At 37.6% G+C, this 26,898-nt stretch overlaps 2 protein-coding genes across 2 annotated transcripts in view; one reads left to right on the top strand and one right to left on the bottom strand.

Moving 5' to 3' along the window:
- Positions 1-313: 313 nt before the first annotated feature.
- On the bottom strand, positions 314-12,449 carry pigt (phosphatidylinositol glycan anchor biosynthesis, class T). Its single transcript, XM_052091487.1, has 12 exons — positions 12,028-12,449; positions 9,749-9,926; positions 7,125-7,252; positions 6,524-6,624; positions 6,351-6,437; positions 6,133-6,220; positions 5,654-5,751; positions 4,428-4,584; positions 3,902-4,102; positions 3,604-3,769; positions 1,900-1,983; positions 314-1,813 (listed from the first exon to the last, which is right to left on the bottom strand). Exons 1-12 carry the CDS (start codon positions 12,395-12,397, stop codon positions 1,561-1,563), a joined length of 1,911 nt encoding a protein of 636 aa, XP_051947447.1. The 5' UTR covers positions 12,398-12,449; the 3' UTR covers positions 314-1,560.
- A 608-nt stretch (positions 12,450-13,057) lies between these two features.
- The window catches only part of phactr3a (phosphatase and actin regulator 3a), a 65,465-nt gene continuing 51,624 nt past the window's right edge, over positions 13,058-26,898 (top strand). Inside the window, exon 1 of the mRNA XM_052091965.1 lies at positions 13,058-13,372. Within this exon, the coding sequence (XP_051947925.1) occupies positions 13,267-13,372 (106 nt within the window). The 5' untranslated portion in view covers positions 13,058-13,266. The remainder of the gene's footprint in view (positions 13,373-26,898) is intronic.

The following is a 26,898-nucleotide window of genomic DNA, read 5'->3' as shown; positions in this document are numbered from 1 at the left end:
AATGGGGCACTTACACTGTAAGTGAATGGGGCAACTTTTTGGAGGGTTTAAAAGGCAGAAATGTGAAGCTTATAATTTTATAAAAACAATAAAGCACAAATTAATTATTTATTAAAACTTGTGTTATTTGATCTGTACATTTATTTTAGTGTTTGTTGACATTACGTTGTCATGGCAATGAAGTTGTAAAATTGGATAACTTTACACAGAAAAGGTTGGCAAGTGATTTTATCACACTAAAATCATGTTAACACACATATTGTTTATGTCTTGTGGCTATACTTTTGAAACAGTGAGTATTTTAACATTTACGGATATGCCACTATTCACTTCTGTTGTAACTGCCACACTATAACCCAAAATGTTTTGTTTAAGTCAAAAAATGTTTTTGTGGTAATCAATATTATACCACAAATGCTGTCAATTAAGTTGAACTTGTATTGTATCCATTATATTCCTTTAACATTCAGTTCTCAAACTGTGGTAGTTTTGTTTTACAATTTCTGATGTATTTACAATTTTAATGCATCTAATCACTCCAACATGTACTCATTATACTTATGTATATCAGCAGCTTGGGGAACAAATAGCTAAACTGGTGATACTATTATTTGATTTGATCAGGTGTGGTACTTGGTCTGAATGTTTAAGGAACAATGGGTTAATTATTTATTCAAATTATCGGCATCTGTGTATTGCACTAGCTATAAATTAGTCAAAAAACACAGTATTGTTGTATAGAGTCAGCCAATGCAGAGGTTCATTCACATAATTCAATCTGACTGGTACAGCTGAGAGGGACAACTGCTGCCAAATAGTTTCCCAAACCCCTTCAGAAAAAAAATTAAATACATTCCTTTCAAAATCCCTTGAGGCATGAACGATAAAATGCTGCTCTAGGAGCTCCACCACATGTACAAACTGTTCTCAGCACAAACTGTTGGATTCCATTCAGTTTAATTAATTATATATTTACATGGTCATTACATGGTCAAACTGATGCTAAATATAGGGGGAAAGAACAACAAACACTGAAAAACTTATTCAAAACAAATCTATTTATATATCAGTGCATTACAGCTTGTGGAAAATATAATTTCCATTTTCAGTAGTTACATGTGTTGTAGTGTCTAAGCTTCCAAGGCTTGGTCACGCTCACAAAGGGTTGTGTAAATTGGGATAATTTAACATTACGCTTTGGCGTTTAGATTTCTCCCAGATGTCCAAACTATGCTGGAGGAATCTCAACCATGCATTGTCAGCTGTTCCTTTGAGAAATCTTCAACTGACTGCAAGCCATGGTTTTCTAAAAACAACAGACTAAACTTTTTTTGCTGACGTGACTGAAAACATGCAAAGAAAAGCATAAAAAAATGAGGCTAATCTATCTGTCTTGGTAGGCAGCTCATTTGTTCCAAATGTTTAGACCAGTCATTTGGCTTCAACTCCTACCATGGGCAAAAAGCATCTTAAAATTTTGGCAGCTGTTGTTTTAGAGTTTCAATACTTTCAGCTGCCTAATATGGACGTTTTAAGCCTCAGTTATGTTCTTGGCAGTTTTTAGATCAGCAGTGGCACTCCTCTTATGCGACGAATGATGTTGGCCAATCGTTTTGCCAGCGGTGGGCTTGGTTCATCCACCTGGAATGTGCGGGTCAGTAAATTGTAAAAGGAGCCATAGCCCACTGCGACCACTGTGCAGGTGAGGCAGATGACGTTGTAGGGCATACTGAAATCAGGAGTAGGTAGATTTACCAGGAGGGGTTCGGTATACACTCGCATGAAGTAGCTAGACTCCTCTTTGACTGGGAAGCTGGAAATCAGAGGTTGAAAGTTATAAAGAGCAAAAAAAAAATATATATATTTTTAGTAGTAACACTATGACCAACTCATACTTACAAACTGCTAAACAATGGTTGCTGTTGTGTGAAGTTGGTGTCCATTGCAACCATACTTGGCACAAGGGCGCTGATCACAGAGGATCTATAATAACATAATTATAAAATATATTTCAGAAATAGAATCATAGAGTCAGGAAGACAAAATCCCTTTGATTCTTATGTTGATTTCTCTCTCTCTCTTTTAAGATAATGTATAATTTATATAGATTGTTTTTGTTTGTGTATTTTCATTTTCTTTTCTTCCCAATTTGGAATGCCCAATTCCCAATGCGTTCTAAGTCCTTGTAATGGCGTAATGACTTGCATCAATCTGGGTGGCAGAGGACGAATCTCAGTTGCCTCCACGTCCGAGACGTCAATCCACGATCACTTGGCTTGTTGAGCGCATTACCATGGAGACATAGCGCATGTGGAGGTCCACGCTTTTCTTTGCGGCATCCACGTACAACTTACCATGTGCCCCACCGAAAGCGAACCACATTATAGTGACCACAAGGAGGTTACCCCATATGACTCTACCCTCCCTAGCAACCGGGCCAATTAGGTTTTTTAGGAGACCTGGTTGGAGTCTCTCAGCACGCCCTGGATTCAAACTCGTGGTGTTAGTCAGGGTCAATAGTCGCTGAGCTACCCAGGCCGCCTTCCTTTTCCCTTTTTAACAACATTATCCTACCCAGGGATGGAAAACATTAGCCATCTTGGCTAAATCCTACATTAACATGTTAATTAATGTGTATTGTCCCAGATTATGAAAATAAATACAACTAGAAATTGCAAATCCTGACAAGGAGATAAGAGACGCACCAATCCGATACTGACTCAAATAGCTGGATCGGGTATCTGTGACAATGGGGCCGATCTATTCAATGCCACACATGACGTAGTATGCGCATGTATGTAAGAAAGTGCATGTATAAAGTAATGCATCAGCAGTGCGCTGGTAGACCCCTACATTTTGCTAGAAGGAGAGCTAGCTACTATAGCATGGAGGAAGCTAACTACAGAGGGTCTGCAGTTTGGAGATATTTCACACTTGCTCCGCCAACAAGTTCTACGGCTACTTGCAGTATCTGCAAAGCCAATGTTTCAAGGAGTGGCGGTAACACTACAAAATATAACAAAACCAACTTGAAATAACAGAAAAGGTTCTCGAATTCATTGTTCTGGATGAGTAACTCCTGACAGTTGTTGCAAATGAGGGCTTCTTACAGCTGATTGAACACTTGGAACCACGGTACAGTTTGCCATCAAGGAAATATTTTTCTGAGACTGCTTTATATCGTTTTAATTTTAATTCCGGACCAATTTGTTGCTGCATTAAATGGTTTACACTTCAATTGTAATTCCGATAAATTTTGAATATTTTTTTTTACTAGGTTGCTGGTGCATGATTATTTTAAATAATAAATTACATATTTTATACATGTATTTGTTGACATTTTGCTTTACAGTGTTAGGAAAACAATGTTTAAGTCAAGCCTGAATCCTTACACGTAATAAAATAATTCCCAGTTGCTTCCTCACAGTGAGGAACACAGCCTATTAAAACTTTAACACTGGTTTCAGATCAGTACTTGGTATCAGCCAATACCCAAATTCCAGGTATTGGATTGGTATCGGACTGAAAAGTTGGATTGGTGCATCCCTAAAAGAGATGCTACGTGGTAAATGTTTTACAGTAAAAGTTAACGAAAAGTCTTACCCAACGTAGAAGCCATGGTTGGGATCAGGGGTGTACTCAGTCCATTTGAGCAGGGCCCTCTCAAACTGTACAGTGACCTCTGTCATAGAGTGAGGCGGTAACTGGATCAGCATCTCCAGTAGATGAGGACGCTGGCGGTCTTTAGAGGGCTGGTAGTGAGTGTAGCCTTCGATAGGATAAACCACCAAAGTAAGAGGAAAACGGAGTCTATATTAAAAGCTACTATGCATGAAAAATCATTCAAACTAAAATAGTCATTACATATTCATGCTGGCATCAAGGGTGTATGTCAACTCACTTGGCTTGTTATCACGGAATTTGCTGGTGACTTTCAGGGTGTGAATGTACATTCGAAGGTACCAGGGCACTGAATCCAGAAGCAGTACTGGAAAAGCTCTATATGGGTGATTATTATAGATGACCGTGTGGATTTCCCCTGTCTGCAGCCCAAACCCGGCCACATAGCGCTCTGCATGCAGCAGAGGGCGCAGCATATCACCTACAGCAAAGAGAGACCACAAAAAGTATTTGTGAATGATTGGTCTATTAATGCATGTAAAAGAGGAATATGAAGAAAAGTGGGTATATTGAGAAAGCATATATATATCAAATGATCGCCAACTACATCCTACACTGTAGGACCTACAGTGACACCATGCAGTTATGTAACTATCTCTAGTAATTTTAACTTCATATTTTGTATCATTGATTACAATTAGAAAGCCATTAATCAGAATAAAGACAGTAAAAACTGTGCCTCAGATGGACTCTCCTGATTTCCATTTTGTTTACATTTATTTTCTTATTAATTTATTCAATCATACCGCTGTCTTCTTTCCAGCGCAGTAGGAGATTAAGAGAACGTGTCTGCCCAAATGTTTCTGCTTTGGTTAGGTCATATACTGAATATGTTCTGCGATCACCCAGCACCACAGCTTGGCTAAGGAGAGGAGTGGCAGGGCTCAGATCAAACATCTCCCCCTGTTGGACAAACACCACAAAACTTAACATCAGTCACTCAAACAGCAGTAAAATAAGGCAAAGTACTAATACTTGTCGACTGGTTTGGGTTTTATAATGGCCGATGCTAATATGTAGAGAACAGGGATGTGGATGACAAATATAATGCAGATATTTCATTCAATTTAATGACACCAAATAAAATATACACAAGATTACAGAATATATATATATATTCTGTAATCTTGTGTATAATTTATTACATATATATATATATATATATATATAAACTGTCAGTAGCTTTTGGAAATGACAAATGGCCAAGTAGGCACAATTTAAAAGGGCTAAATAAATATGATGAATCTGCCTGGATGGATCCTTCTATATTGTAAACTACTTTAAAAAAGATTAAATGCATTTTCACAGTATTGTCCAAGAATAAAAAAATTAAAAAAGCTAAAATGGACAGTCCCCTCTCCCAAATTCACTCATTATTTAATCACCCTCATGCCATCCCAGATTTGTATGGTTTCTATTTTCTGCTGAACACAAATTAAGATTTTTAGAAGTATTTTTCAGCTCTGTAGATTCATACAATGCCAGTGAATGGTGCCAGAATTGTGACGCTCCTAAAATCACATAAAGGCAGCATAAAAGACTCCAATCAAATCTATTTCTTCAAAAGCGATATGATAGGTGTGGGTGAGAAGAAATAATTAAGTCCCTGTCCAGTAGGTGGCCATATGCATGAAGAATGTGAATCACCAGAAACAAAAGAAAAGTGTGAAAGTGAAAGTTGAGGTTTGTAGTAAAAAAGACTTAAATATTGATCAGTTTATCACCCACACTTATCATATCACTTCTGAAGACATGGATTCAACCACTGGAGTTTTAGCCACCATTCACAAGCATTGTATGGACAGAGTGGAGATATTCTTAAAAAAAATCTTCGTTTGTGTTCTGCAGAAGAAAAAAGTCATACACATCTGGAACGGCATGAGTTCGAGTGAATGATTTTTGGGTGAACTACCCCTTTAAAAGAAAATCATCACATATGAGAAAAAGAAATATATATATATTTTTTTTTCACCTCAGGGTTGTCTGTTATATCCACATAGACTTTACTTGAGGAAGCAAGAGGGCAGGCCTCTGTCAGGGTTCGAGAGAACATTTTAAAAAGTGACCATTCTGAAAAAAGACAATTATAATAATTAATTAATTAATTTACAAAAGGGTTGGGCATAGAATTGCATCAATGTTATTAAAAGTGAAGTGTTTTCTTCTTTGCAAGCAATGCCACCAATCAGAACAGCAAAAGTACAAATAAGGTTTCTCAAACACTCCACCCCCTGCCATGTACAGAAAACAAGAGTGTCCCACCCAAAATTTGACATGTCAGACCGCTCAAACAAACAGAGCAATATTTTGAAAGTGCCGCAGAGTCAGTGTTTACACTCTTCAGGAAGTCAAATTACAAGCTTACTTATAGTTTCCACATTAAACTGGAATAGGAGAAATAATTAGAACAAAAAATGATGCGCGTCACCCTTTAATTTATTTATTGCTCACCCTTTTTGCCTTGGCCTGAAGTGTAGAGATCAAACACCACATTGAGATTTTGTCTCAGCTCCCATGCTGTATTTGTGCACTGCACATCCTGAAAGAGAAAAAATCGGAATGCTTATTATCAGAGTTCAAGGAATGTACCTGACAAAGTTAGTCTGTGCCAGAATACAATTCATCTATTTTTCAATATGTATTTTAAGAAGAGTTTTAAAGAATCTCACCTGACAGACAGGTCTGATGTGAACAGACTGAGAGTGAAAACTGCTGTGAAACAGCTTCTCTGACTTCATCAGCACGGCTAGACCTGCCTACAGAAATTAAAAATCAAAGTAATTTAATGTGTAGTATAAAATAACCTATTAAGCCTAATAAACACAGAGGCAATGTTCAGTACCTTAGACCCACAAGGGAGAAGCTTCTTCCAGGGGGTCAGGTTCTCAGTGCAGACTATTTCACGTGGTAAAGTTGCGTAACGCAAGAAACGGTGATCTGAAGCTGCATCATCAAGGATACAGAAATGAAAGAAAAGAAAAACAGGCCTGGGATCAATAATTATTTTCTTACAAACTATATACATTCTTTGAGCAAACTGCTTGAATTTAAACAAAGTTTTACACTCAAGCTTAGTAACAATTAACGAACAATGTAAAGTCAGCTTTCATTATCGCAAAATAAACACTGACTCAACTCTACCCTTTTGTCCTAAAGGGGTTTATTTTGCTATAATAACAAGCTAATTGTACAATATTCTGCTTAATACATGGCTACTTAGCAACCAAGTAAATAAATGATCATGAAACTGATTTTATTTGAAATAATATCATGCGAGTAGTATAAAACAGATATGTAGGAAACTGGTTGCCTAGGAGATCAGTTAATTTTACAGTTACCAGCATTATACACATATTTGACTGCAGGATGCCTCGATCGTCCAAACAGAATAAAGTAATTCAGAGAGCTGTAACGGGCATGAAGATGAAATCAAATGGTCTTACCATTACCCACCCCCAGTGGTTTAAAAGACGCACTGGGCTGTACTGTGTTTGTGGAGTCAATAAAGTTCAGAGATGCACAGAAGATTCCAGAGAGCACATTGGTAAGTTCCTTCCAGTTTCCATCCACACTGAGAGCAAAACAGAAGCAAGTGGACTGTTACTTCCATTATGGTGTTCATTTCATGTTGATATACACCAATATGAAAATGTTTGGCTGATACCATACTGATTTTAACAAACAATTATAGGCTGTTACTGATATTTTGATACTGATATCACTTACCTTATTTTGTCATCAGATCACTGTTTTACTTAAGAATTATGTTTTAAAAATGTACAAAGGGGTACAAAAGCTTTTTTACTGTTCTAACAATAAATTATTGTTTTGAATGTTGAACACAGGCCAAAAATTTTAAGATTTTAAGCCAGGATGAAAGATAATTAGAAGGTAAAAAGAAACAAAAATGATCTAAATATGAGAACATGATTGATATGAAAGTTTTTTTATTTTGTACATCTTAACATTTTTGCACTTCTGTTTTTGCAGTTCAAAACTATAGAACATTTGACATGTTTGAACTGTATATGATAGAACATCAAAAATTCATACAATGCATATGTTGGGAAATTCCAAGGAAATGCCAACCACATCATGGAAAAATAAAAAGTTAAGCAATGGAACAAAACCCCCTTTTTAAATTCTGTGTAATATTGGTATAATGGATAATGCTGTCCAGACCGCTAGAGGGCGTCACTAGCTTACACAGCACCGACTGGAGAACTAAATGCACACTATATTTCCAACACAGGCCATATTGCGATTTCAATCTTAATCTTAATTCAATCATGCAGCATTAACGAACATCATTCCGATTGGAGGTCGACAGATACGTTTTTTTTAATTGCAGATATCCAGAGAGCAGGGTGGCCGATATAATACCGGTATATCGCAGTTTAATACAGTAAATAACGTCTACATAAAATTGCTAAAAAAAATTAATAAACTCTTAGGTAGCTCTATATTTAGCACTATATTTACTCATAATTCCACAAAACTTTAACTTAAAAAAGAATCTTACAAAAAATAAGATCGTGTTTTAAATAGTAGATAGCCGTTTCTTCTAATTTCTGTTTAGTCATCCAATTTAAGCATTATATTTGTACATAAAGAAATATATTGTGTAATATATTAGGAAGAATTAAATAACATTACACACAGTAGTCTCGCAACCATGGATGACCTGTGCGCATTAGCAATCGCATTTTCTCACAAAAGACAAATCAAATCAGTTGTACATATAGTGCACACTGTACAGTGAATATTACATTTACGTATAGTGCACATTTAACACTTTTACTTTGAAGTTGCTCTCACGCACTAGTGCGGATCCAGTGAACAGCAATCTACTCACATCTCTCAGTTAAAACAGCTCAGAATGCCTTCTTGGATTGTTACGGACTGACTATCATGTAGCATTCGTAAATCAGAGGAACTGCGTTTTGATCCAGGCTGACAGAACACGCACTACATTTCAGAGGAAGACATTACGAGCGCTCGACAGGAAGAAAGAAAACACTGGATTTTCACGAGGTTTTGAATTAAATCTGTTTAAACGAGATAGCCGCATATTTGTTGAAGGTACATGATAGTATGATATTTGCCTTTTTATCATTAAACAAGAAATTACGTCATAGGGAACTGTTGAAAAAAGCTGATACATGCTTTAGAGGAAGAAATATGATATAAATTTAATTGATATTGGCTTTTTATCATTAGACAAGACAGTTAAAATGCATAGGAAACTTTTGAGGAGAGAGAATGATACACAGAAGCATTTTAACATTATGAGCTTGTACTTGTCTGTCACAGCTTTGATATGCAGACCGTTTAAATGAGTTGTTGCACACCGGTCTATTATTGTAGTAACACGATGGGACGTAACAACAAAACAAACTGTGATGGTTGTTTACATTTTTGTGTGTCTGACGGCTCCTTCACGTGCAAGCAGGCTATTCTTGGCACCCTCGCGGTTTAAGAAACTATATTGCCTACATTTTTATATATATCGCAGAGGCTGATAAATCGTTCGATATTCCATTTAAAAAAAAATTAAAATAAAAATTATTGGCCGATTTATTGTCCTCTGCGATATATCGGTCAACCGCCAATTATGATATCTCAAGTGTCAAAGTCTGCTGGTTTTAAAGAATTTTGAATCGTTTTCCTCATCATGTAGCCTATAGTTAAGTGCCACTTTCACAACCATCACATCCATTCATGGCGTTTTATCTGCATTAACATAAGAACATGAAGAAAAATAATAAAATGTGTTGTGTTTTGGAGTGCCAACCCTTCTAAATATTGAGGCTATTATTATTTCTGGATTGTGGATTTGATTTCACAGAGTTCTTACAAAGTATGTTACCAATTCATTATAAATAAACCATAATTTTCGTATCGGCTTTGTAATACTCATTACCAATTTGATGATGGTTTTAATTAGGTCAATAATTGGCCGATAAATACTGGCAGCCGATACATCGGTGCATCCCTAATATAAACTATATATTTAATTGATGCTCTGCAAACACAAATGATATAAGAATGTTATAACTCCACTCACTCAGAGACTGTATGATGGAACCACACCCAAAGCTCTGCTCCAGGTGGAGAGGGGATGAAGGGCTGTCCCCACTGCATCGTTCTCCAGAAACCCTGGGTAAAGGAGATGTGCAGCTCCTGCACAGAAAACTTCGAGAGCACTTGACCAAGGGATTTAGGGAAGAGCCGGTAATGGGAAACTGCAGACAAAAATGTTTTGAAGGACCATTGATAAAAATAAAAAGTTGCAATTTCAGATTATACTCTGCAGGTCTAATCCCTGCTTTAATCAAATGTACAAACAAATAACAACTCAATTATTTGCATAGTGTACAGAACTATTAATAGTCTGTTTATTTATTTCATGCACTACGCTAGATGATCAGATGTCATATAACTACATGAACAGTTGAAAATTTGGACATAGTTGATTGAATATATGTTTTTTATGATCTTACAAAGCTTTTAATCTAAAAGCCTTATGCTTAAATGTTTGAAATTAGTTTAGTAGATCGTGCCTATGTGCAAAAACATAATATTTTTTTAATTACATTTAATTAGACAAGACAGTAAAAGAAAAGCAGCCACCATGTACCCAGCAAAAGGGAATAATTCCTTCCTTTAAAGTGATAGGGAATTCTTACGTCACTGATGTGTTTGACATTCTTCTGCAGAACACAAAGATTTTTTGAAAAATATTTCAGCTCTGTAGGTCCATACAATGCAAGTGAATGGTGACCAAAACTTTGAAGCTCAAAATAATCAGATAAAGTAATCATAAAAGTAATCCACATGACTCCAGTGGATAAATCCATGTCTTCTGAAGTGATCCTGTCAGTTTTGGGTGAGAAAAAGATCAATAAATAAGTAATTTTTCACTATAAATCTTGACATCAGTCTCTTTGGAGATCATGATTTCAAGCTTGATTACACTTCCTATAGCGCCATCTAGCACTCTACGCATGCGTCAAGCACTTGGAAGTTTAATCAAGCTTGAAATCAGGATGACCAAGAAGACTGATGTCAAGATTTATAGTGAAAAATTACTTATTTATTGATCTTTTTCTCACCCAAAACTGACTGCATGACTTCAGAAGATATGGATTTAACCACTGGAGTCATGTGGATTACTTTTCTGATGAATTTATCTGCTTTTCTGAGCTTCAAAGTTTTAGTCACCATTCACTTGCATTGTTTGAACCTAAAGAGCTGAAATATACTTCCAAAAATCTTTGTTTGTGATTTATAGAAGATAGAAAGTCATACACATCTGGGATGGCATGAGGGTGAGTAAATGAAGAGAGAATTTTCATTTTGGGGTGAACTATTTCTTTAATACTATAAAAAAAAAAAAAAACTAATGGAGCTCCTCATCAGATGTTATCTAGCTATGGGTGGCTACTTTTAAGAGGTTAATAAATATGAGATAGTTTTGGTTCAGTTAACATTTTTGGTCACTACATATTTCCCACACGTCCATTTGTCTCATTTTATAGTTTTGATGACTACTACTACCCTAATATGTGGAAAACAGTAGGCTAATCATAAAGAAAGAAAATGCTTGTCCAAACTTAAGACTGGAAGTCTGCAAATATATACGTTGTGTATTAAGATCTATCCACACAGTCTATCCAACAGCAGCTAGATTAATGTTCACTGCAGTAGTGGTTCTGGATTATTTGGTGCCCTAGGCAAGATCCAATGTGGCACCCCCCTTATTATATTAGAAGAATATCTCAAAATAGCATGAGGTTGAGTAAATGAGAGAATTTAAATTGAGTAAACTATTCCTTTAAGTAAAAATAACAGACAATGAATTATATATATATATAAATAAATAAAGCGAGCAGCAGAATCCATACAGATTGCTGCTTGTACTATTACACCTAATCCCTCATTTAAAATGTAACCCTCCCCTCTAGTTTTTACTGATTATCAAAATTATCAATGCCTTTGTCACATCTACCAATCAGTCACATGGTTGATACTAATTTTCTCAATACCACTCAGGCGATCCTGTGCCATAGTGTACCTATACTGTTAAACATTGTTATCTTGCTTGTTCAGAATGTAAGAATGCATTATTGAACATCCATAATCCTAACCATATAGAGACTTTAAGGCTGAGTAGCCCGTCGGGAGCACCTTTCTCCCATAGCAAATTTGCGAGCTCTGTGCAGGGGCGGGATGGTACGATTTGGGGCACCTTTCTAACATCATGATCTTGCGAGAGCTAGGCGGCTACCTATAACGCTTATGCCAGGAACCGCCACTGGGTCACTGACAGTACTGCTCACCCACCTTTCTTTCCCTCTTGTAGAAAATCTGTGTCCCATAGTGTGCGGAACTGGAAGCTGGCATAGATATCTCCGGAGTGAAGGGGCCGGATCACCAGCTCCTCCTGAAACTGATCTTTCGCCGTTGCTGGCCTAAAGAATTCATTGTCTTTCGTGACATCGCCTTCGTCCATCCCAACATCAGTCGACTGCCACTGCCTTTCATTTAGATCATCTCCACCGGCCTTAACCTCTCGCAACGCGCCTGAAACGCTATGTTCTTTTTCTGTATTATCAGCTGTACTTTCAAGAGTATCACCGCTACTGGGTTGAACTAAAAAGCTAAATAAAAACAAAATAAATACAAGAAACAAACCGACCCTGTTCGCTGCCATTTTTGCTACTACTTCCTGCAAGTGGCGGATTCGGTCAATGAGAGCGGGGATGAGAAAAATTGACCAATAGAAGACGGTGATATAAACAATTGACCAATAAAAGCCGGGGATTTTAAAAATTGACCAATAGAAGACGGGGATGTGAAAGATTTACCAATAGGAGAACATGATCGAAATCTGTTTACGAATAACTAGACATGAATTAATTTAAAATACATTTACTCTTTTTAAATTCTATTCAAATGGACAAAAAAAACAACAACACTTCAGGCAAAATAGTCTCGCTTGAATTCATCTTTTTATTATTCAGATATGACTTCTATAAAATCTGCTGGACTGGTTAATTCTAATGAAGTTATCACTCGGCTTCCGATGTTATGAAGTATAAATTTAGATATTAATAATAATTTTCCAATTAATGAGGCGTTTTTTCTTAAGAACACCGCTCAGTTTTCGTCATCATCAGCTGAATGTAATTACACCACTCTGCCTGCGGTGGCGCTCTTTACTGCCGTTAGGGTTCTGGACCAATAACTGTACAAAGAGAACGAATGGATTAATTTTACGATGCACTGTAAAGGCAAGCCATTTACAGACACCCTGTTAATCAGAAATGATGCTCACCTGTCAGCGGGAAAGATAAAGGTGGATTCAACACACACACACACACACACACACACACACACACACACACACACACACACACACACACACACTCAGTCAGTCTCCCTCTCTTATACACACAATACAAAGTCACTGTAACATTCACCATGCTTGCCGCTGGATGCTCTTAGACCAACGCATCCACTTCACCGTCGGGTCTGAAAGGGAGTTCAATATTGCATTCATCGGTCCGTCTCTTTATCCTCATGGCTTCATCGGGTGGAATAGAGAAATGTGTTCTGCACAGAGGCAGATCTCAAAGTGACCCAAACATCCTCAGCGAGACTGGCATTGATCTCGAGCACAGCGCAGGTAAGATGATGCATTTATTGTCTAGAGATGCCATTAGAATAAACGGACTACTCGACTGTGATCAATCAAATTACGCCGCATTTGATTCTCTGTCTGCCGACTCGCTGTTGACGGATTCGTTCAAATGCATCGGTGCACCATAGGAGACTATCGGTCTATTGATCTGTGTTGTTATAGTATAACGAAACATAAAGGGAGAGATGGAAAAACACAGTAGACCGGAGGCTACACAGATTGTGTTCCAACTGTGATTTTTGGCACAATTCAAAATGAGCAGACACAAAGATGTGATTTTTCATTCAGGATGGATACGCTCTTTTGTCTCACGTTCAACAGAGCCACATCCTTCAATGCACTGTATTCATATGAACATATGGTACAGGTTTCAAACGAGATCTTTGGCAACATTGACTTGGCGTGTTTGGTAAATGTGCCGATGGCCTTCATTCCGCACTGAGACTGCGCATCCGCTTCAGTAGAGCAGGTCAGTGGTGTCCTCAGCACCTTCCTGTAACAGGAAGAAACTGATATAGATATTTTATTAATGATGAACAAAAGGCACATCTCATGTAATCTATAGAGGATTTGGTGGATCTGAAGTAGGCTAGCTTTTGTTTTTATTGTCATCATAGTAGAGGTGAATCTCATGACACCTGTCAAGAACATGCCCGTCCTATTTCACCCCAAAATAAAAGAGTCAAATATTTTGTTACTTATATAATGATAACATAATGAAGCCTAATTATAAGACCATTATTATTATTATTATTATTATTTGCTTTGTGACATTATTTTCATGGAAATTAAGTGCTTCCCCCATTCTCTTTACCAAATAATTATCATTACTGTGGTGCGAATAACATGATGATATATTATTAAAATTGTAAAGTATTTAAACATCATGTTATTCGTATTTGTTGCTGGCTTTAATTTATGCTGGTTTACATTAAACAATGATTGAATTACAGTATTACTGAAATAAAAAATAAATAAATAAAAGCTGTATTACAATAGCTAATGAGAATCAGAGAATCCACATTGAAAATAATAATAATAAAAAGGCTATGTTACGGTAATGATAATTTGAGTGGGAATGTGCTTAAAGGAATATTCAGGGTTTAAAACAAGTTAAGCTCAATTGGCAACATTTGTGGCATTATATTTATTACCACAAAATATCCTTTAAACTCGTCCCTCCTTTTCTTTAAAAAACAGCAATCACTTACAATGGAAGTGAATGGGGGCCAATCAGTAAACGTTAAAATACTCACCGTTTTAATATAGCCTCAAGACATAAACAATATGTGTGTTAACATGTTTTTAGTGCGATGAAATTGTTTACTATCCTTTTCTGTGTGAAGTTATATTCAGTCTTACAACTCTGCTACTATATAAACCCTATAACTGTAGTCCATAGCAAAAAAATGAAGACTTTAAAGACTTTACAACTCAAATATTACAGAAGCTGTAACAGAAGAATTCATTTAAGTGCTTTTATAAAATTATAAACTTAATATTTATGCCTTGAAACCCTCCAAAAATGGGCCCCATTCACTTCCATTGTAAGTGTCTCACTCTAACCTCAATTTTTACTTTTTCTAACTAGTTGAAATAATTTTTTGTGGTAATCAATATTATGACACAAATGCTGTCGATTGAGCTTAACCCGAAATATTCCTTTAATTGTCATGAAAATAATGTCACAATGCAAATTATCTTAGTAACACTTTACAGTAAGGTTGTATTTGTTACATTTAGTTTAACTACATTAACATGGACAATACATTTACAGTTTTACTTTTTATGTTGGTTAATTTCAAAATATAAAATGTTGTATATGTTACCATAAGTTAATGCATTGTGAACAGACCTAAACTAACAATGAATAAGCTATTGTATATGTAAAATTAACATTAACTAAGATTAATAAATGCTGTAAAAATACATCGTTCATTGTTAGTTTGTGATAGCTAATGTATCATCTAATGTTAATGAATGGAACATTATTGGAAAGTGTTATTAATATCTTAAAGATCCTAATATAGGTGTCAATTTCTTTATGCAAAATATAACTTCTAATATTTTTCCTGGACCTGGGCATGTTTTTGTGAGATTCACCTGTACATATCAAGCTTTGGTTGTGATGCTTCAGTCATCAGAAGCCTTTTGGTTCAAATGTGACAGAGAAATTCATGATGCTGCATGTTGTAGTGAACTGGAAATAATACAGAATGATCAAGCAATACTGTTCTCTTCTGAAAAAAATGAGAAAATGGGAATTTATCTCTGTCAGTCTGGAAGTTAAATGATTATAAGACCATGAATCCCTTACTGTGTTACCTTTAGTTTGTTTATTCTGTTGGGACCTCGGTTTCATGGCTGTGCTAACAATCAATGATGAGAGCAAGTGTCATGTTAACCTTTCCTATTTATAGTGATGAAAAGACCAGATTCAATATGACATGTGCAGTTATCGCTGCAGTTCCACTCTGTCAATGAGAGAACCGCGAATCAGATGATTTCTCAGGTTTTGAACTAAAGAACCCAAAACTAGCACTGATCAAATATACAAAATAAACATAGAAAACGAGAACTAACCAGATCGGCAGGGGAAAAAACACGACTGGACAGGAGGTAGAAGCTAACACAGGACAGAGCACTCAAGGGGAATGTAAAGAGGGAGAAATCTGGAGGCAAAGGCAAATGAGGGGGGCGGGGCATATGTGTGGGAATCACAAGATAAATGGCGATATGATACAGTATTGATATTTAGGTCACGATATAAAATATTATTTAGATAATTTTTTGTTTATTACGATTCAAAACTACGATATATTGCAATATTTCACTCAGTGTTTCTCATTCGTCCTCATCAGATTTAAGGAAACCAGTTTACAAAACGAGGCTATTATATTTCCTATTATCTATGTGCAATGCTAAACCAAATGCTTATAAGACCATAATGACTCCCTGTTTTCTTCCTAGGTCAATGTAGCTAGTCTTTCTACAAATAAACTATAGTATTTATGAATACAATAGGAGCCAAAACTCTTTTAAGAACATTATTTATTACAACATAGTTTCAACACACAAAAGTATAATAGATTTCACCTAAAAGGTTTGCCTATTTAATATGACACTAATATTGGTTTTGGGACTGTTGTTGAATTCCTAGATCGATTTGGCAAAGAGAAAACATGTCGCATCAACACAATATTGACGTGGAAAAATGTCAATAATAATATCGATATTTGCACACCAATATCACAAGGAAAAATATAATGAAACTTTAACATATCAATAATTTTTCCCACCTCTAGTAAAAACATGAGACAGAGAACACATGGGGAGAAAACACAAAACCAAAACAGAAACACTAGGAACAGGTGACAAGATCCGGATTCTAAAAAAACAAGGGAAGACCAATGAAGCTAAGAAAGAGTTGCAAGATGAGAAATAGTGAGAAAAAGACAGAAATAAAGAAAGAGAGAGAGTAAATAAGTGAGTCTGGCAGGGTTTACTAATGATTTCTGATACTCATCGACTAGCGCCAGTGGTACTCTAGGCACAGTAGGTGATGCATCATCCTCTTCCTGAGATCAACATTCATTAATTAAATGCCTGAACGATATGTGGTCTTTCTCTCTAATGCACATCAAGCCAGGAGAAGATTGCATCACAATTTAAGAGCATGGAAAATCTCACTTCTCACAGATGTCTGTTAACACACTGGATTGTGTTGATGCTGTTTTTGCACCTTGATTCTCCAGAAGATGATCTGTCATTGCACTGTTAATCTATGTGGAAATCTAAATGTCATGTGGTAGCAGGACGGATTTGTTTAATTGAACCCTATGATGCATGAATTATTAAATATTAAAGCTTGAAGTGTGTATTTTCTATGCCACTAGCCTCACCAAATGGAATTGCAAAAATAATAATTTTTTCAAACAGGTTTCCCTAACTGTCCCAGCTCTGCCATTGGTCAGTAAACAGATAGTCCCATCCCAATCTCATGCTATTGGTTGAGTCAACATTGCTGTGTCAGGCTGTTTGGGATGCTCAAACAGGCAGGGCATACAGTAATTTTGATAGAACCATTATTTTAAACTTTTGGGTTAAATTAAATTACAAATGGCTAATTTGTAGTTGTATCTGCACACTCAAAAAATTAAGTCATTACTCTTACTTAATCGAATTGTAGAAAGTTTTTACAAGAAATTGAATGTCTTTCATTCAGATTAAATCAGTTATATTGAGCCTACATAATTTAGTTATATTAGTTTAAATTAATGTGCTATAGTAGTTTTAACTCAACTTCATTTTGTTCATCAAACTGAATTTACTAAGGTTTATTTAATACATTTTCTTTGGTTGGTCCAACTTAATACATTTTATTAAGTGTAAGAACAGTGAAGCTGTTGCACTGTCAGTTTAAAGTGACACAAGAGCCATTCTTCACCACAATGGTAACCCCCAAAACTCCAGCATAACAGACACTCTTTTTAAACATGAACAAATCTCCTCCTACACACTGGCTCAAAAACACATAAAATAACACTTCATTTCAACATTGTTCTCCCTATCCAAGTATTCATGTAGTCCCACTTCCAACTCAAATGGATTAAGTAAATTTCCATTTTACAATTTTAAATGGATAGAACGCAGTGAAACCAAGTTGTGACCAAATGTTCTAGAATTGTGTTGCTTTAGTTCATTTTAATTAAGTAAATTGAACAAGCAGCAATAATCCTTTTTTGAGAGCATATTAATCTGGGATAGAAGAAAGTATACAGGTATTTTAAAGGTGCTATATGTAAAATTGAAAACAAGCATTTGAAATGGGTACTGCAGTCCAAATTCAAAATGTTGGAGAGTTGTCTGCCCCGCCCCAGTCTCAAAGCTCATGTGGATTGCCAGAATGTTTTAAAGGATTTCTGGGCTTTAAGCTGTCTCCATCTTCCAAAGGCATCTCCAGTATTTATCCTTGTTTTGCTACACCTCTGGTCATGGTGGTTTTTAGATGGATGGTGAGGATTTTTAGGTCAGATGGAATCTGTTATCTTTGATCCAGTTTGTTTGCTGGCTTCCATAGCTGCAGCAAGCAGTGTTCAAACTTTTTCAAATCTGGCAACCCGGCGGTGTCAAAATACTATTGGTGAGTGGGCAGTAGGCGGGATAAAACAGGCCAAAACATTATAAAAAATTAGTGATTCCAGCCAGGTCTTCTAAGCAACCAACTTGGCCTGGTTGCTAGGGAGAGTAGAGTCACATGGGGTAACATTCTCGTGGTTGCTATAATGTGGTTCACTCTCAGTGGGGTGCATGGTGGGTTGTGCTTGGATGCCGCAGAGAATAGTGTGAAGCCTCCACATGCTCAGCAAGCCACGCAATAAGATGCACGGATTGACAGTCTCAGACGCAGAGGCAACTGAGGTTCGTCCTCCGGCACCCGGATTGAGGCGAGTCACTACGCCGCCATAAGGACTTAGAGCACATTGGGAATTGGGCATTCCAAATTGTGGACAAAAAAAAAAAAAAAAAAAAGACATATGTTATGTTACATATTTATGATTTAGTACTGTAAAAATATTACATACAGCACCTTTAACTTTTAAAAAATTGCACACTTTAACTTGAATGTTTCTTTGTACTTCAAACAAAATTGCATGTAAAGAGGACAGTCAAATATAATTATCTTTGATAATCACTTATAGTGGTTTGGATGTTACTGTACATTACAGCCTGAATGGTTAAAACTAATTTGAATGGATGTCATGCATCAAAGGATTAACTCATTTGTCTATACTGCTAACATATAATTCTCTATGTACACTTCTCATAGCTCACAGAGTTGAGCTAACCTTAAAAGCTCTGCCGAACTGCCTTCAATGGCTGAATAAGGAGACGGGAAGATATTTGTAGTCATGACCCCTACAAATGGATTTGCGTGTAGCAATTAAGTTCATTACAATAACTGTTGATTTAGCCTTAAATTGGGTGTCTGCAGTATGATGCACCACATGCTCCAGTCACGTCACACCTCTTTGCACATTGAAATGTCTTCTCAGTTTGCATGACATTCTTGCCCCTGATAAAAGGAATGAAAATTAACCCTTTTTTTTTGCAAGTCTTTTCTACCAAAATAATCACATTTTAATAGCTTCTTTAAATGGCTTCTTAAGTTTTATTTATGCCCTTTGAATGAAGCAGTAACACTTTACAATAAGGTTCCATTCGTTAACATTATTTAATGCATTGGTATCATGAACTAACAATGAACAATGCATTTTTTTACAGCACTGATACATTTTTGTTAATGTTAGTTTACGAAAATACAGTTGTTCATTGTTATTTCATGTAAGTTCCTAGTGCATTAACTAATGTTATCATACACAACTGTTGATTTAAAAAATGTATTAGTATATGTTAAAATGAACATTTATCAATATTAATACATGCTGTAAAAGTATTGTTTATTGTTAGTTTATGCACCTTATTGTAAAGTGTTACCGACGAAGAACATGCACTGACATTTTAATAGTAAAATAAGAAATAAATGTACTTCATAACTATGCTGACATTTAAAATCTCAGTCTCTTCCTCTTACTGAGCTACTGTATATCCATATCACACAGCATTGCACTGGGGTTCGTTCAAAGGCCTGCTTTTTGAGGTCGGCTATGACTCATCAGCTTCTCTTTTACTGGCTGGTGCGAGCACTTGTTCACCAAGCTCCGTGTAGTGCCTGAGTGTCTGATAAAAAGGGTCTGGCCCATAAATATCCTTGATATTTCTTTGCTTTCATGCTTTCATGCATCTTCTGCGTCTTTAGTAGGATGTGTGTAAAATGTCAGTTTTTAGATGTGATTGTTTCTTCTGAAGATGGTGGCCAGCTTGTACTTTTAAAGGGTTGAATTCTGCTTTTAGTATTCTCTCAAGCTTGAAGGGCAGTAGCAGTGTTTCAATAAAGCTTCTTTCATTATTGGCTTTGTCGTTGATGATATGAGTAGGTTAGGGATGCTGTCAGGCTAATATGAGCTGTCTTGTATCAAAATAATCACACAAGTCGACATGTTGCTGCCAGTGTTCCAGTACTCTGACATCGACCCCATTCTGCGGAGTTACTGACAAGCGGCATCTCCCATCAGACCTTTTTGCATCAATTTAAATGTGTTTCCCTTTTTCTGTGGCGTGACTGATAATACATTGCGAGAGCAGCCTCGGAGATCTGGGTTCTGATCCAGTGGTAACCACGAAGTTATCACGTTCACATAATCAATGATGACTGTGATTCGGATATTTCATTTTCGCAAGACACAATTTTTACTCTACCGAAGACAAGTGTTACGACCACTAGGGGTCGGCCGTAACAGGAAAAGGAATAAGTCAAACTACCAGAGAGATATCAAAAATAACATGCGTTTATTTCCAAAAGGGTTTTTAGCGTCAGGGGCAGACAAGGCCAAAATAACAAACAAAACAATCTTTTGTTAAACCTCTACAATTCCTAAAACAAAAGAAAACAAAATACAATTTAAACTTACCTACCTCCCTATCCCAAAACAATGTGAAAAGATATACAAAATAAAATGGCGTCAAACCCCTACCTCCCTTATTTAGACAAAAATATTTACAGTACCTAAATGTACAAGTCCGTAGCAAACAGAACAATCCGAATCCAAAATCGTAGTCAAACAGGCATGGGTCAGTTAACAAGGATAAAAAGGTTCAAAATCACAATCTCCTAATATCACTCACTGCACAATTCCAAATAAACACTCGCAAACTCTCTGATACACTCTAGAATAGACAATAAAACAATAGCAAAGTGGTAACAATCAACAATGGCACAATAGTGGGGCCTCCTGTTGAGTGTTTGGGGCGGTTCTTATATGTGGATCAGGTGTGGAGGAGAACCAATCGGAGCCTCCAACAAATTATCACCAGATCTGCCCACCTGTAACACAAATAAGCACATGCACCTACACAGACAATACACAGGACAGAATGGAATCAGTGAGTAAACATCAAAATGACTCAGGCTCATAACACCCCTACCCACAAAATAAAACATACACTGTTTTACTGATTGACCCGGAGAGTGAATCAGCAGTGACATTGTCGATACCCTTTTTATGACATATCTTCAAGTTGTAACTTTGGCAGATTAGTGACCATCTCATAAGACGATGATTAGAATTTGACATGCGTTGAAGAAATATAAGAGGGTTATGGTCAGTGTAAACAGTAACAGGCTGTGCACTTCGAACCAATGTAGACTTCAAAATGTTGGACAGCGAGAATTAAGGCAAGAGCTTCTTTTCGATGGTACTGTAGTTAAGCTGATGCTTATGGAATTTTTTGAAAAGAAACTAATTGGATGACTTAAACCAGCAGCATCTGTCTGAAGTAGGACGGCCCCCGCGACCGTACCACTAGCATCTACTTCTAAGAAGAAAGGCCGTTCAAAACAGGGGCAGCAAGAACAGGGGCACTACAAAGCAAAGTTTTCAAAGCTTCAAAAGCGAATTGACATTCCAAAGACCACTTAAATGGGACTGCCTTACGTAGCAATCCGGTGAGAGGACAAGCAACGTCAGAAAAATTCTTGCAAAAACAGCGGTAATATCCAGTCATCCCAAGGAATCGACGGAGCTCTTAGTCTTAGGAACTGGGAAATCAAGAATGGCTTGTATTTTTGAGTTACGTGGACAAACCTGACCATTACCAACCTCCTTTCCTAGGTACGTAACAGTGGCACAACCAAATTCGCGATTTTGACAAGTTCACTGTGAGATTAGCATCTCTCAGATGTTTGAAGACATCATCCAAGGTTCTGCGATGGTCTTCCCACGTATCTGAGTAGCACACAACATCATCAAGATAAGCTTCACAATTAGACACGCCAGACAACACTATGGACATTAAACGCTGAAAGGTTGCTCCAGCATTGCGAAGGCCAAAAGGCATTACTCGGTACTGTAGAAACACATCAGGGGTGGCAAAAGCAGAGATTTCAGATGCTCGCTCTGTTAGTGGCACCTGCCAATACCCTTTAAGCAGATCCAGTTTAGTCATAAATTTAGCGTTACCTACACGATCAATGCAATCTTCCATGCGAGGCAGCGGGAAGGAATCAGCTTTGGTTAAAGCATTAACTCTCCTATAGTCGGTACAAAACCTTGAGCTACCATCTGACTTAGGGACGAGTAGACATGGTGAACACCATGGACTGGCACTAGGAACTGCTAAATTATGTTCTAGCAAGTACTGAGTTTCTTGCTTCATTAGTTCTTTTTTAACTGGGTTGACACGGTAAGCATTCTGTTTCACAGGGACGTGCAGACCAACATCTATATCGTGTTTTATTACATGGGTAGTTGAGGGAAAATCATTAAACAAGGTCGGATACCTACCAATAAGTTTGGTAATATCAGCCTGGGCAGATAAAGATAAGTGTGACAATTTTTTTGATAAGTTTGCCAAAGTTTCAGAATTTGGTAAACGAGCAGACAAGAACGAGGCACTATTCATTCTCAAATCATCACTTTCAGGTGAATATTCAGACAAGGGCACAGTAACTGGTACAACGGTAGCAACAGGTATGTTAACCTCCTTAGAATCGAACGCGACACGTATGCCTTAAGCATATTAACGTGACAAACTCGTGACTTCCTTTTACGGTCAGGGGTATTAACAACATAGTCAGTATCTCCTAGCTTCTCCTTAATTTCATAAGGGCCAGCAAATTTAGCTTGGAGTGCTGAACCTGGCACTGGAAGTAAAATGAGAACTTTGTCTCCAGTCTGAAAAGAACGCTGTACAGCCTTTTGATCATAGCGAGTTTTCATTTGGGTTTGGACTGAACCGAAGTGAGCTTTTTGCCAACTCCCTCACAGTGTGTAGTCGCTCACGGAATGCACTGACATAATCTAGGACACTGGCAGTTTGAGATGGATGTCTAGAAGAAAGAATTTGCTCTTGCAAAATTTTCAATGGACCACGAACAGTGTGTCCAAAGATTAACTCAGAGGGACTGTACCCGAGTGACGCTTGGGTAGTATTTCGAACTGCAAATAACAAGAGTGGGATCTCCTCATCCCATTCTTTTTCATGGTCAACACAGAAGGTTCGAAGCATTGATTTTAATGTTTGATGAAAGCGTTCTATAGCACCTTGTGACTGAGGGTGGTACGCACTTGATACCTGATGTTTGATATTTAACTGTCTCATTACCTTCGTGAACACTCTGGACATAAAATTGGAGCCTTGATCAGACTGAATGTATTTTGGCATTCCAAATGTAGTGCAGAACTTAACAATTGCCTTGACAATCGTAGGAGCTTTGAGGAACGTAGCGGTATTGCCTCAGGAAACCTGGTCGACGCACACATTAGCGTTAAAAGATAAGCGTTTCCAGACTTCGTTCTGGGCAATGGACCAACACAGTCAATCAAAATTCGCTCAAATGGTTCACCCAGCACTGGTATTGGCTTTAGTGGGGCTGGGGAATCACTTGATTTGGTTTGCCCGCCATTTGACAAGCGTGGCAGGATTTACAAAATTTGACTACATCTGACTTCATCGAAGGCCAAAAGAAATGCTTCAATAAATAATCGTAAGTTTTCCGAATACCAACATGACCAGAAAGTTCATGATCGTGCGCTAACACTCATTACCTGCTCCCTGTAAGGTTTCGGGACAACAACTTGAAAGACAGTGCTCCAGTCATTATCTGCGTGCCTTGGAGTCCACTTACGCATCAGTACACCATCTTCAAGGTAGTACGCCACAAAATGCTCTGACAGCACAGATGGGTCAACAATAACTGCAATACAGTGACTCAAAGTTTGATCAACACGTTGTGCTTCAATTAACTGTGGCTTACCAAAGGATAAATCCACATTAGGAAGTGCACACACATCTATCTCAACTGCCTCAGCTTCCTTCTCTGACTGGACAAAATCATCAGCACACATAAAGGAATTAGAAAGATCTACCATTTCCTTAAATTTACAAGCTTGAGCTCGTGTCACCACACACGTACCAAACACATCAGGAAATTCATCCTTCAACACATCTTCCTCGTTCACATTAGGAACATCTATTACCTCAGGTAGACAGAAGACTTTTTTACCAGCCAAATCGTTCCCCAGAATGAGCGATACACCCTTCACAGGTAGTTCAGCTCGGACTGCCAGCTTAACGTTTCCCGAAATGATTCCAGATCGCAAGAACACATTGTGCAAAGGAACTTTAACTACTGCAAGATCAATGCCTTGCACTAGCACATCGGAATCACAACTTGATTGTTTAGAGAATGATAACACACTTTCTAAAATAAATGATTGTGCAGCGCCGGTATCCCTTAGGATGCGGATACGCTTCGTTTCAGACTCATCTTCGCTCAATGATACAACTCCATCACAAATAAATGGTTCAAAAGTAGACTCAATCACTGTATCCAAAGATACATGCTCGGGTGCCAAAACCTGTCGTTCAACCAATGAAACACTTCTCGAAGGATTTGCTTTCCTAATACCTTTGCGTTTCAAAACAGGACAAGTAGCAATGAGGTGACCGACTTCATGGCAATAAAAACATTCACGGCTTTCACTATCGACTACGGTAGAAACGTTCTTAGGTACCGTGGCGGTATCCTTAGAACTGCGAGCCCGATCAGGGAAATTACGCTTTGAAGACGAAAACACTACTCTATGAGTAAGCACAAACTCATCAGAAAAAACAGCAGCCTCAGAAAGAGAGGAAACTTTCTGCTCATTTAAGTACACCACGATTTTCTCTGGTAAACAATTCTTAAACTCCTCCAACAGTATTAGCTCTTTAAGCTGCTCAAACGTGACCACCTTATTAGCAGCGCACCATTTTTCAAACAAATTTGCTTTGTCTCTCCCAAATTCGACAAATGTTTGACTAGAGGTTTTTACATGACTACGGAATTTTTGCCGGTATGCTTCGGGGACTAACTCATAAGCGCGCAAAACAGCATTTTTCATCACATCATATTCCAAACTCTGTTCAAGTGTTAACATCGAACAGACTTCTTGAGCTTTACCGACAAGCTTGCATTGCAATAACAGTGGCCAAACATTCCGCGGCCATTTTAATGTGGCGGCAATTCGCTCAAAAACCGTAAAATAAGTGTCAACCTCGCTCTCTCGAAACAATGGGAGTAGTGCAATTTGCCGACTAATGTCAAATACAGGTTGACTTACTTGTGGGTTGCGTCGAGGTGCAGGAATAGGACTCGGCGTGGAAGCAATGATGGGTGATGACACAGTCATGCTCACGCCAGGCGCATCAACAGCTGAGGGGTGAACAGGTGATTTAGTTTTGAGCTCAAGCTCCAGCTCCTTGAGCTTGATATCTCGCTTTGTTTCAAGCTCAACTGTGCGTACATGCAACAGCTGACTCTCATAACGCTGTCTGCCCAGCTCCACCTCCAACTCTTTCAATTTGATCGCCAGTAAAGGATCTTGCGGAGAAGGTAGATCGACAGGATCTATGCTGACCAGCTCCTCATATTTGGGTTTCTCACCCTCACCTGCGGAAACCGGCAACCGAAATGCAACACCCGCCGACTCTCCCTCTTCCGTCAAAACTCCGTGCTCCACCAAGTGTTTATAAATCACATCCTTAATCTCCCGTTTCACTGCACCACGAGGAACTCTGACTTGATATAAATCCGCAATCGAAAACAGATCATCTTTGCGGCAGATGTCTAACTGTTGCAACGTTGGTTGAATCGCAAATTTCTCTAGTTCAAATTTAGAGGCCATTCCAAATTCCCTTCCCCTTAAAGTGAAAACCAGTAGCCAAACAACAACAACAAACAAAGCAAATTTCATGAATTCTTAGTCAAGCGATGACGAAAACTCCAACTAGGTTTTGGAAACTTTCTTTTAAGACGAGCCCCCAATTTCTGTTACGACCACTAGGGGTCGGCCGTAACAGGAAAAGGAATAAGTCAAACTACCAGAGAGATATCAAAAATAACATGCGTTTATTTCCAAAAGGGTTTTTAGCGTCAGGGGCAGACAAGGCCAAAATAACAAACAAAACAATCTTTTGTTAAACCTCTACAATTCCTAAAACAAAAGAAAACAAAATACAATTTAAACTTACCTACCTCCCTATCCCAAAACAATGTGAAAAGATATACAAAATAAAATGGCGTCAAACCCCTACCTCCCTTATTTAGACAAAAATATTTACAGTACCTAAATGTACAAGTCCGTAGCAAACAGAACAATCCGAATCCAAAATCGTAGTCAAACAGGCATGGGTCAGTTAACAAGGATAAAAAGGTTCAAAATCACAATCTCCTAATATCACTCACTGCACAATTCCAAATAAACACTCGCAAACTCTCTGATACACTCTAGAATAGACAATAAAACAATAGCAAAGTGGTAACAATCAACAATGGCACAATAGTGGGGCCTCCTGTTGAGTGTTTGGGGCGGTTCTTATATGTGGATCAGGTGTGGAGGAGAACCAAT

Source organism: Xyrauchen texanus, chromosome 25 (assembly GCF_025860055.1).
Source record: "Xyrauchen texanus isolate HMW12.3.18 chromosome 25, RBS_HiC_50CHRs, whole genome shotgun sequence".
Lineage (NCBI taxonomy): Eukaryota > Metazoa > Chordata > Actinopteri > Cypriniformes > Catostomidae > Xyrauchen > Xyrauchen texanus.
Note: the sequence above shows the minus strand (reverse complement) of the source record. Positions and strands in the feature narration are given on the sequence as shown.

Coding starts and splice junctions, on each gene's coding strand:
- pigt (XM_052091487.1), bottom strand. CDS start 12,397: ATGGCAGCGAACAGGGTCGGTTTGTTTCTTGTATTTATTTTGTTTTTA. Junction 6,438..6,523: donor TTCTCCCTTGTGGGTCTAAG/GTACTGAACATT, acceptor TAATTTCTGTAG/GCAGGTCTAGCCGTGCTGAT. Junction 1,814..1,899: donor CAACCATTGTTTAGCAGTTT/GTAAGTATGAGT, acceptor TCTGATTTCCAG/CTTCCCAGTCAAAGAGGAGT.